The 11760-nt window shown below is 54.6% G+C and overlaps 2 protein-coding genes across 3 annotated transcripts; both read left to right on the top strand.

Moving 5' to 3' along the window:
* The first annotated feature begins 16 nt into the window (after positions 1–16).
* LOC148816325 (transmembrane protein 268-like) lies at positions 17–4876 on the top strand. The gene is made up of 10 exons (XM_088940657.1): positions 17–177; positions 1914–2004; positions 2089–2201; positions 2498–2605; positions 2871–3020; positions 3106–3216; positions 3482–3562; positions 3738–3926; positions 4070–4083; positions 4564–4876. The coding sequence occupies exons 1-10, from the start codon at positions 175–177 to the stop codon at positions 4853–4855; spliced, it is 1152 nt and encodes a 383-aa protein (XP_088796783.1). The 5' UTR covers positions 17–174; the 3' UTR covers positions 4856–4876.
* A 566-nt stretch (positions 4877–5442) lies between these two features.
* Positions 5443–11150, top strand: fbxw5 (F-box and WD repeat domain containing 5). 2 transcript variants are annotated; one of them, XM_088940393.1, is made up of 10 exons: positions 5443–5765; positions 6738–6953; positions 7298–7455; positions 7569–7743; positions 7860–8008; positions 8096–8413; positions 8518–8695; positions 9005–9152; positions 9279–9491; positions 9606–11150. In XM_088940393.1, exons 2-10 carry the CDS (start codon positions 6761–6763, stop codon positions 9856–9858), a joined length of 1785 nt encoding a protein of 594 aa, XP_088796519.1. In that variant the 5' UTR covers positions 5443–5765; positions 6738–6760; the 3' UTR covers positions 9859–11150. The 2 variants fall into 2 exon arrangements, with proteins under 2 accessions (XP_088796519.1, XP_088796520.1); XM_088940394.1 differs by lacking the exons at positions 7298–7455; positions 7569–7743 and having other exon boundaries at positions 5712–5765.
* Positions 11151–11760: the final 610 nt, after the last annotated feature.

The raw sequence follows: 11760 nt of genomic DNA, 5'->3' as shown, positions 1-11760 counted from the left end.
GATTCCGCAGCCCTGTTAGACCTCTGGCTGCCTTTATGAGCAGAACTTAATGCCTGTGGTTTGAAATGCGCTCTTTAAATCGTCCCGCTGTGTTTGTAACGCTGAGCGGAACGATCCGCAGAATTCCGGGATCGTCTCGTCCCGGCGAATAAGGAGAATAAGGAGCTGACGGTCATGGTGAGATGTCGCTGTTAAACCGTGTTTGTTTGGTTTATGAAAATGTGTTGGGGAAATTTTATCGAAAGACACAGATCAGTGAGGGAAAAGGCAGCTGCTTGTTTAAAGCAAACTTTAAAGCTTTTAACTTTTTGTCTAGTAGCTTATAATATATACATTTTTAAACCGACTAAAATGATTCGCACAGTTACATTTCACAATACGTGGAAAACATAATTGTTTTGAACATTTACTGCAATACGTTCAAGATAGCGTCCATTGAGGGACTGTCAGTTTGCTTGAACTACTGCTCCCAGATTCGTGTCTTCCGGTCTCCCGGCGTGCAGACATCTGTGCACTCTGGTGTTGGATTAGTTCTGAAGTTACAAATGGCAATTTATAGAATTCGGTTCAAAAACAGCTGGTTTGCAAAGGTCTCTCATATGAGGACTTTGTCTTAAAGCTGCAGTAATAAGTAATAAAGCTGCAAAAACTCATTTTCACTTGTTGCCTGTAACAGTTCTGAGTATTTCGTATGCCTGCTTTTAGATTGTTCAGTAGTTTTAAGAGTTGCTCTGAAGTTAATATTTTATTACAAAACACAATGAACACAACGCAAAAACGCAAGATTCAAAATCCGTCCGAAATACTGTATTTAAAATACCATGGAGGGTTTTCCTTCAGCTCCGTGAAGTTGGCACAGCACAAACGATGAAACCCTCCTCATTCGTTAGTGCTGCGTTTGTGCCGGTTTGAGTCGCTGTAAGTAGCGTTTGTGCTGCTTTCGTTTCCGAGATATAGCGCCTTGTTTTTTCGGGTAATCACGTGACTATCTACAAGGACGTTTACAGGTACCAACAAACTTGGTACTTGAACTCCTAATTGTGATAAAACAAGGGGGGCAATTTGTTTTCCGAGTCTGTCTGGTCGGGTGGGGCGGATGTTTCAATATATTTCAATATAGCGCCATCTTTTCCTGGCTGTGACGTCACTCTGTGACGTACAAAACACGACCACGTGATCTTTCAATTGTGATCTTTTGATCAGTTTTCCCCAGACTTAGCAGCCTTTACACGAATTAACAGTCTTACATTTAGAGAGGAGTTAGTACATTGGGTTAGGTGTTTTCTTTTACGGCTACGGCTACGCATGCACCACCCCGCTACATTTACATCATTTTCTCATTGGCCACAAAAGATACATCGAGCCAATAGCAAATCACATACGATTAAAAAAAATAAGACATTAAAAAGTAAATCATGTACCGCAAACATGATTGTAATCCCAGTCCTTAATATCAGTGCAGAAAATACTGGGCGGTACTAACGTGATACACAGAACTACCAAGAGTGTTTGTAGTGGTCGTGACGATGATAAACGCACGAACCATCTCGGGTTGCAAATCGGAGGGTGGCCACTTTCTGAATTGCATAGGGATATACAGACCTGCAGCTATTTCATAATCTCTTCGAATCTGAGAGATCTGTGATGTTAATCAAGATTATGAGCACAACAGAAGGAAATCTTTCCAGACTCCTTTGGAAAACACTCATAAACTCCTAGGCTGTTCAGTAACCTGAAATCTGAGACAGTCACAGATACCCTCATACTCCCTCAGACACCCTCAATCACCCTCAGACAGCTGTCTACTCCCAGACTGTCCCAGACAGCAACATGGACTTTCACTTGGTGCCAGTGCTTCCTCAGTGTCCTGACCTCTTCTCCGGGTCTCCACGGGCCCATCATTCTGTTCCCAGAGCTCTGCAGGGCAGGGGAGGGGAGGAGGGGCAGGCCCTTTCTATTGCAAGGCCCAAGATGACCAAGAGGGGGTGCTCCGCTGGGAGCCAGGTAAGAAGATGGTGCGTGGGGTTGGGCGTTTGAGCAGCCAGTGAAAATAGCTGTGTACAGCGTACCTGTGTGGACATGTTTCAGAGCTGCAGAGTGGGCAGGTGGTCCTGGGGCTGACAGGCAATATCTTGGGCAGCGCGAGTCCTGGCTTCAACCTGGAGGCAGGGACAAGGATACTGAGAGACAGGGGCATACAGGTGAGCTCACACACCGACAGACCAGCACACACGTACAGCGCGAACCTCATATCAGTCTGAAGAACAAGTCTGCTTGAACATGTGGGTTTTCTCACATTATGAATCCCCTAGTGACTCTTAAAAGACACCATGACCCTGAGAAGGGCTGCCGATGTGAAGGCAGGTGGCAGGTATGCGGTTTTAATGAGAAACTCCCCACCAGACGCTGACGGCTGTGCAGGTAGTGCAGTCGGGCGGAGCTCAGTGCTTGAGTGCAGAGTGTGTACAGCCTGCTGTCTGCTGTGCACTATTGCCAGGTGACTAGTGCAGAGCTGAGCGCCGACCTGCAGGGGGTGCTCCAGGACCTGGAGATCCGGCGCTACATCTTTCTCACCTCGCGACTCTTCACCACCACTCTCGCCCTGGTGAGTCTCTGCCCAGCAGACCCATGCCTCTGAGGCAGACAGTGGGCAGAACTGAGGGATGGTGGGGGTGGGGGGGGCAGGGAGGAGAGAGGGAGACGGGGGGAAGAGATCAGAGATGGAGGCAGGGGAGGACCAGGACAGGGAAGAATTTGTCTTGCCGGGTCAGTGTGTTGCAACTTTCCTAGGTTGTGATTGCATTAAGAAGACCGGGCCAGGCAGGAATGTGCAGACGTCTCGCTGACCTTGAGCCCTTTGACCTGTTCAGGTGTGCTATGTGTGCCTGTGGCTGAACCTGTACTGCAGTCTGCGGGCGCTCGGCGTGGTGATGCACTGGTCACTGGGGGTGTGGGTCAGCCTGGCGTCAGCGCTGGGCACAGCAGGAGGGCTGCTCATTCTGCACCGGCGCCGCTCGCAGGTATCCTTGACCTGTCCAAGCCTGTCCGGGTGAGTGTGTCTGAGTGGTTCTGACCCCAGCCTCTCTCCCTCTCCCTCTCTCCCAGCTGAACGTCAACACCGATGTCAGGATGGCGGCTGTCAATGAGAAGCTGCTCAAACACAACCTGCTGGCAGGACTGACAGGCTGCACAGACCGACACCCGACTGCGCTGAGAGTATCCCACATCCCGAGGAGCGAGGGAGAGTGAGGGAGTAGATCCAGAGGGAGGGAGGGTTTAGCGGAGGGGCAGGAAGAGCAGGGACCTGGGGCAGGATGTGGGCAGGAGGATTCACACATGGGGAGAGATGGAAAGAAGGCAGAGAAAGAGGGGAGGACGAGGAGGACGAGGAAGAAAGCTGAAAGGAGGATGAGAATAGGCCAGTTGACGCGGCTCAGGCTGACAGCTCCATCGGGAACCGAATCTTTCTTAACGCCCTCAGCTGTGGATGGTGCACTTTGACCTCTGTCCGTGCAGAAAGGCCCTCGCTGAGCTGATGGAGCACTGGAGCAGCTCTCATCAGGTGAGACAGGGACACACCCCAGTACATCTGACTGCTGTCACAGTGCCATATCACAGCACTGATGCTGCTACAGGGCTTTCTAGACAGCTGAGGGCTTCAAGTGTTGTCCTGTACCTGCAGGTGCGCAGGTTTCCTGTTTGTGTGCTGTGAGTGTGTCGCTCCCCTGTGTTTCCAGCTGGAGCTGCAGAGCCGTCTGAGCCAAGTGTGCGTGGTGGTCACCGGCTCTTCCAGCCAATCGGAAGAGGAGGGGAAGGCAGGGCTTACAGAGGAGATGCCCCTGCTGGCCAGTGTGAGCAGAGGGGGAGGTGCCAAGCAGCTGTCCGTCACTCAGTGTGTGCGTCTGATACCCAATGGGACACCACAGGTAAGCATCACCCTGGAAAAAGATCAGCTGATGCTCCATCACATTTCCCCCTCTCTGTTCCTCTGTGAGCTTGTCTGTGCGCCTCTGAAGCTGTTCTGTTGCTCAGGAGCTTGCGGAGTGTCTCCTGCTGTCGTGGTCCGGAGTGTACGTCCGACTGCTGGTCCTGGGACATCTCCCCTCGGCTCCCAGCCAGTCCCACGCCGGCCTCTCCCTGGCTGTCTGTCCCTGCCAGCTAGTCCAGAGTGCCCTGCTGGACAGCAGTGTGCCCTGCTGCCCGGTGTAGCCTGCCCCCGGGCATGGCCATGGGCAGACAGCGGAGGGCACTGCCCCAGGGAGGATCTGAATGACGTGCTCTCCACCTGGTTCCGTCTGTCTGCGTCTTTCGACCTCCCTGCTCTCTGTGTGCATCTGATCCCCAGTCTCCCCCCAGTCATCCCCCCCGTCCCCCCCAGTCTCCCCCAGTCTGCCCAGCCAGGACAGGTCTGTGTGTCAGCTGTCTCCCTCCTCCCTCGCACTTTACCAATGTCACAACACAAACACACGGTTTAGGGGCTTCTTTTATTTTCAGGAACACCTCAATAATGTTTTCCCAGTAAATGATTTTGTGTTGTTGTTTTTTAAACAATGCAGTTCCTCTTGTGGTTTTGGGATGCTCACTGTGTCACGAGTCCTGGGTTTCCACAGGCTGGACGAGCGCTGACTCACACGGACTCCAGCACTGCGGCCCCAGCGGGGAAGACAGGGGTGCGATGAGTCACGGGTGGCAGATGTTCCTGCCCGCTTTTGTCCTGTTTGTCCTATTTGTCCTGGGAACTATGAATAATGGCTGTAAACTGGTATTTGTTTTTTCCAGATTTATCAGTACTCCTGATATTATGTGCCAAAAACAAAACTCCTTTTTAAGTGTTACTCATATTTTAAATTCATAACTGTTCTGCAGAATTCTGATGTCATTTCCATCCCGTCTGTACAATAAAGAATTTGAAAGCCACTGGGAGCAGGGCTCTGCCTGCTGTCTGGGATGGGAGCTGATACAACACAGATGGCTGCAGGGTCTGTAATCTTGTGCTGCTGCAGAATGGAGCAGAAATGTGCCTCATTGACACAGCCTCTTCATTAGTGTGCAGTTTAACTGCTTACACAGCCACCAGGCCGTGGCTGCTGTCTGACAGAGAGCTGAAAATGTCTTCATGGGTCAATTCCCCTGCATTTCAGTACAGCAGCACAAAGTGTTAGAGAGCCAGCAGAATGCAGTCCTGACCACACTGGGCCCCACAGATGCTCCACACAGCACAGGCACTGACTCTGCAGACAGATCATCAGCCCAGCTGTGGGTTTTCATGAAGCAGTCTGAACACACACAGTGTCTGAGCGCATTAAAGATCGGTGATCTATGTGTATAAGTACACTCAGTCAGTGAGGCTGTTTACGTAATGTCCATCCATTTTAGCTGTCACATCAGCCAATGAAAGTGGTGGCTGTGCACCTCCAGACCACCGTACTGACCAGTGCAGACAGAGCCAGGTGGCCAGACCCTGTTACTGGAACAGTGACACATGACACTATCACCATGCATGGTGACAGAGAAATGTAGATACAGGGTGGATATTAATGTAATGTCTAATGGCAAGAAAGCCATGGAAAATGAATATCTGAATAATCAAAATGAGGTAAATCAGTACTGAGCAGCTCCGAATAGAGCGCTTACAGAATCAGCAGGCTAATGGAAAAAAAAATCTGTCATTGATTGCTACTGCCTGGCGAATCTCAGCACTTTGAGATCAGCTGAGTGGGTCTTTAACGACAACGATCGGAGCAACGGAGGCTGGGCGGCTGGAGGTGAAACATATTTTCCTTAAATTTATTATTTTTTTGGTGTTTCTGCAAATATCGATTATTTCAAGCAGATGACTAAGGTCCAACGCAGACAAGCTGCTAAGGTCGCTGTCCTACAGTGATCCCGTTGTCTAATGGACGCACTGAGTGCTGCTACCGGCCATTTACAGCGTTATGTTTACTCATTTTCAAACGCGGTTTTGCGAAGTTACTGTGGAAGTTATGAGTAGTTCCGTGTCCGCTCTTTGACGCTGATTAGATGTGGAAGACAGCGTCACCAGGGCCGATGGCGTGAGATGGTATCGCTGTAGCTGTTGTTAAGAACTATGGCGACAGAGACGACGAGCCTGCTCGATGAAGCGCACTAAAGTAATATTCCGCCGACCTGTGCTGGACAGGCTCCGATGCGGGCCGTGGGCTCCCCGGGAGCACAGCCCTGACTCTGCCGGGAAAGCGCCCCGCAGCCCGGGCGACAGAGAGCACCCGCGTTCAGGGGCTCCCCTCCATCCCGCTCGTGTCAGTTAGAGGTTCCGGGAAACGACCGGGGCAAGACGGCCCCTGATGATGGAGCGATAAGCGTGTGTCCGGTCTGCTCTGTGCTTGGCCACGGGGCACCGCTGTGCGCCACTGACGCGAGTGGGAGCGTGTCCGCTGACTAGCTCCTGAGCTCAGAGCGGGAGAGTGCGGGCCTGCTCTGCGCAAGCTGGTCGGTGTTCAGTACACCTGAACACAGGAGCACTTTCCGCACGTCTCCAGCCGGCCATGATGGGTTTGTCTTCCTGCCTGACCCCCCCGTCACCCTCTCCCCCTCGTCCCTGCTAGGGTAACGTTAGGGTCTCCAGGGTAAAGGGGCTCATGTCACAGTGTGTTACAGAGGGTGACATCACCCTGAGAGCTGTCAGTCACAGGTACTCCCCTCTCACTCTGCCCTCTCCGGTCTCTCCCCCGCTCCGCTCCTGACCTGCTCCCCCCCAGGCGGCAAGAGTCAGGATGTCAGGATGGACGCTTGTGCCCCCGTCGCTCTCCCGGACAGCCTGCTGCTCGAGATCTTCCTGCAGCTGCCCCACGATGCTGTGCTGAGCGCGGGCCTGGCCTGCCGCCAGTGGTATGCTGTCTCCCGGGACGAATTCCTGTGGCGCGAGCTCTTCTACCGCTACTACCGCATCCCGCGCTCTGTGCCCAGGCACCCAGGTACCCCGCGAGTGCAGGCGTCGCTGCCGGCCCACACCATGAGCTGGGAATGTCTCGGGTTCGATCAGTGAGCTGAGGCCTTTGATTTTGTTCGCTGGAATAAGTCATGTGAAGAATGGAGGTTTGCGTTTGTTGCAGTTGGTGAAACCGGACAGAGATCAGTCTGCTGTGCATGAGTCTGGCTGCCGTCCCTGCCCTGTGTGTCTCTGTCAGTCGGCTCTGTCTTTGCATGTGGCCGTCTGATAGTGGGCCTATATCCCCTTAGTCGGACTCTGTGTGTGCCTGATTGTCTGACTCTGGGAGTCTGCTTGTGTGACAGTGTCTGACGCTGTGTGTGTCTGCAGCTGCAGAGTCCTGGTTCAGCGAGTTCCAGCGGCTGTTTGACTGTATCCCCTGTGTGGAGGTGCAGACGCTGAGGGAGCATCATGACCAGGTGCTGCACCTCAGCTTTGCTCACCGAGGACACCTGCTGGCCTCTTGCTCCAAGGACTGCACTGTCAAGGTGCTGCTGCTACCTTCTCCTCACTGTCACTGTCAGTAATTCTCACAGTCAGACTTCCCCTGCTCTTTCTCCACCTCTGTGCCTCATTCTCTGCCTCTTCCTCCCCTGGTCAGATTTGGCGCAATAACCTGGAGATCTCGCTGCTACACAGTTCCAGTATGCGCCAGTTTAACTGGGGCTACACCCAGTTCTCCCAGTTTAATGTAGACGACTCTCTGCTGCTGGTTTCGGGCGTGTACATCGGGCCACACCACTCCTCCTCAGGCGAGATCGCCGTCATCAGCCTGGGTGAGTGTCTGGGTGACCCCTCCGGCGGTCAGCCTGACGGCCTCTGCCCCTCCGGCGGTCAGCCTGACGGCCTCTGCCCTCTCACGCTGCGCCTCTTTTGCCTCCCTCTCCTGCAGCCGATTTCTCGCTCCTGTCCCGCGTGAGGAACAAGCCGTACGACGTGTTTGGCTGCTGGCTGAACGAGACTCACCTGATCTCGGGGAACCTGTACTGGATTGGCAACATGACCTCCTGTTCTGTGCTGTGGCTCAACAAGGCCTTCCAGGTCAGTCTGCCGTCCTGACACACTGCTTGCGGTTTCTTCCCCTGTCCGCTCCTGCCTCTGTATCCTGCCGCCTCTCTCTGTGTGCAGGATGTGGAGTCCGAGAACGTGAACGTGGTCAAGCGGCTCTTTAAGATCCAGAACCTCAACGCCAGCACCATCCGGACCGTCATGGTGGCAGACTGCCGGCGCCACGACTCCCCCGACCTCCTGCTGGACTACGAGGCGCAGGCCGCCGCCCCCATGCCCCCCCGCCGCGGCCCGCTTGTCTTTGACCTGGGCTCCGACAGCGAGGAGGAGGAGGAGGAGGAGAAGAGGGAGAGGGCGGTGGCGGAGCCGCTCTGCACTCTGCCCCCCGAGCAGGACCCCTCCCCCGGCCTGGAGGACGTGCTGGACAACTTATTCGAGGTGAGACGGGCTGCTGGAGCTGCTGTGTGTTGCTGCAGGGGCTGGGGGCGGGGCTAGTGTTCGTCAGTAATGAATGACGTGCCAGTGCTGGTGCCCTCTCCCAGGGCAGGGGCAGCCCGGTGATCAGTGAGCGGCAGCTGGAGGCCAGGGTGGCCCGGTTTCTGGGGAAGACGCGCACACGCCCTGCGGACCTGGCAGTGGCTGACGGCACCGAGCAAACTGACCACAATATCTACCTGCTCTTCACCACGGGCAGCCTGACCTACAGCCCGCACCAGATAGGTACGACCTCTGACCTGCGCCCCACACCGGATAGGTACGACCTCTGGCCCACAGCTCCACCAGATAGGAACAACCTCTGATCTATGATCTGTTCCTGATAGGCATTCTGGTACATGGTATAGACTCACTGTCCTACAACACACACTTATAGGCCTGTTGTACTCTTATCTATAACCTTGACTAACTCCTGTTGTACAGTGCTAAACATCTGGTAGGTGCATTGACCATTAGCCTCACTAGAGAGGCAAACTCACCTTCGACCTTTGTGTTATGTACAATCTGACCCCAGAACGTTAACCTTTCTCTAAGGGATCAAGCGGATCATGCCAGATCAGATGACAACGAGTGGGCCGGTCCTTGGGGAGGAACGCAGCTCGGACGAGTTCTTCGATTCCCTGGATCACTTGATTGATATCCATGGGCACATCATTGGCATGGGCCTGTCGCCTGACCACAGGTGGGGTCAGGGTGTCTTTACGTCGTGTGATCAGGAGAGTAAAGGTCTGTTCTTCTCTGTCTCACTGCTTCTCCTCTGTGTCCACTCATCCTCCCACCCCCCTCTCTCCCCGTGTCGTTCGCACAGGTACCTGTACGTGAACAGCCGCGCGTGGCCGGCGGGCTATGTGATCTCTGACCCCATGTCTCCGCCCCCCATTGCGGAGGAGATTGACCTGCACGTCATCGACCTGAAGACGCTGCGCGAGGAGAGGCGGATCCTGCGGGCTCACCGGGCCTTCACGCCAAACGACGAGTGCTTCTTCATCTTCCTGGATGTCAGCCGCGACTTCGTGGCCAGGTACTGCAGGCACGCCGGAAACAGAGGAGTCTGGCCTGGGGCTCGGGCACGGATGGCTGTCCTGGAGTTGAGAAGCTGCTCCGTGGTCTCTGATGTCTTCCCTGTCTCCCCCAGTGGCGCAGAGGACAAGCACGGCTACATCTGGGACCGGCACTACAACATCTGCCTGGCGCGGCTGCAGCACGACGACGTGGTGAACTCGGTGGCCTTCTGCCCGACCGACCAGGAGCTGCTGCTGTCCGCCAGCGATGACGGCACCGTCAAGGTGTGGCGCTCGCCGCGCATCGTCCGGCTGGCGGCCGAGCGGCGCCGCCAGGCCCGCCCGCGCCGGACGCTGTTCTCCTGGCTCGGCGGCAGACCCCGCTAGAGCCGGGCCGGAGCCCGGGACAGACTGGAGCAGCAGGAGGCAGAGGGGGCAAGTGGTGGGCACGGACGGGTCTGCCCTCTCCTCTGTCTCCTCTCCGCTTGTTTTCAAACTGCAAAGGGGAATCTGTTGCTCTTTTTCTGGAGCTGCCGCAGTTGTGCCAGCAGATCCCGCAGTTCTCCTCTCCGGGCTGAGCTGCCCAGGTCTCCCTGTTGTTCAGCTGGATGGACTGGTGCAGAGGGAGGGGGGCTGTGACGTGTCAGGATGGGATCGGGCTTCAGAGGCCGAGCGAGAGGAATGCCACAGGGATGGGGGAGGACTGCCGAGTCTCTGGAACAGCTTCTTCACTGTTGGGCTGAATCTGTCCAGTGTCCAGGAGGCGTCAGACCGTTTCGGCTTCACTAGGTCCATGAATTTACACAGCTGGGGCTGAAGCCAGTCTGTGCATGTGTGTTCATGTTGAGATGGGTCTATGTGCCTTTTGTGTCGTACCTGCTGTTGCTTCTGCTCTTTAATAATACTACTACTAATAATGGTAATAACTTCTGATCTGTCTCGCTGGCAGCAGGGGGCGCTGGTGAGCTGCCTGTCCCGGCAGTAGGGCTGTCAGGTCCTCAGCCTCTCGTCGACTCAGGTGGTTTCAGTTGTGCAGCAGAACAAGCCGTGGGGTGTAAAAAACTTCAGAGCCACTGTAACTCGAATCAGGTTTGTTTGTGCAATCACCGGTTTAAAAAAACACCTTCAGAACCGTTTGCCTGTGTCCAGCTGAGCTAATAATTCGGCAGGTCTGCAGGACCGGGAAGCCAGTGTTGTGCTGTAGCGGTACTGATGATGGCTCGGTGTTGGTATAGGGAAGAGAGCCCCAGGCCTCGGCGGTTTGTACAGGGCGCAGCTCTGAGGACCTGCGCTGCCATCGTGTCCGAGAGCACAGTGCTCCTGGTGTGACTTTCACACCAAACCAAAAATATTTTACTTCCAGTTTCGATCAGTAGACACTGAGTGATCCGATCAGCGGACTGACTGGCTGATTGAGCCCCATTGACCTCCTAACTGACAAAGAGCAGCTTGAGAAGGGCCGGCGGGACCCTGGTCGCTCTGACAGCCCTGGACTGGATTCTCCTGCAGTGAGGAGGCAGGACTTCGTTCTGCCTGGTTACTGTTGGTTTTAAACAGCCAGTTCTTGTGACCCAGGCTGCGCTGTAACTCTCACCACTGACCCACGCTGGTCACTTGCCTTGCTGTGTGGATCTTTAGCCAGCCTGGAGTTTTTAAATAAAGTCATGATAAATCTGTAAGCTTGTGATGGTGGTGGTTCTCTTGCTGAAGGAACAAGACATTGGTTTAATTTCTCCCCATTCCTTCTCAAATTCCTTGTCCAGCAAGGAGCCCCCTGCAGTAGCCTGAGTCTACAGCGCTGTTGCTATCCAGCAGGTGGCACTGCTGCCTGTTAGTGCTGACGTCTCCAGCAGGTGGCAGCAGAGCTCTGCAGCTGCACAGGGGTGGAGGACTGGGCTCCTGCAGTGGCTGGAGGCAGAACTACCCCTGGAATGGGAGGCCAGACCATCGCAGGGCAGATAAACTCACCGGGGCAATAAAGAGATGCCAGTTAACCTAACTGGCAGGAAATGCATGTGAAATATAGAGTACTTTCCTTTATGGCTCGTAAACCCAGATGGTGCTGGTCCACCTGTAACAGGTAAGAAGGACCCGCTGCTCCAGGATGTGCTGTAACTGGTCATTCTGGATGTGGCTCTGCAGCCAGTACAGCCAGTATAACCACTGTGGCACCTTTTACAGCCAGCTGTTCCAGTCAGGGGTGACGGGTCCTGTACAATCTCCTGAACTGGAGCCCTGCGGATCGTGTGTACGTCTCCCCAGTGGACCTTGTGTGGGGTTTTACACTGG

Source organism: Atractosteus spatula, chromosome 23, assembly GCF_055471065.1.
Source record: "Atractosteus spatula isolate fAtrSpa1 chromosome 23, fAtrSpa1.hap1, whole genome shotgun sequence".
Taxonomy (NCBI): domain Eukaryota; kingdom Metazoa; phylum Chordata; class Actinopteri; order Semionotiformes; family Lepisosteidae; genus Atractosteus; species Atractosteus spatula.
This window is presented reverse-complemented; position numbering and strand designations above follow the sequence as displayed.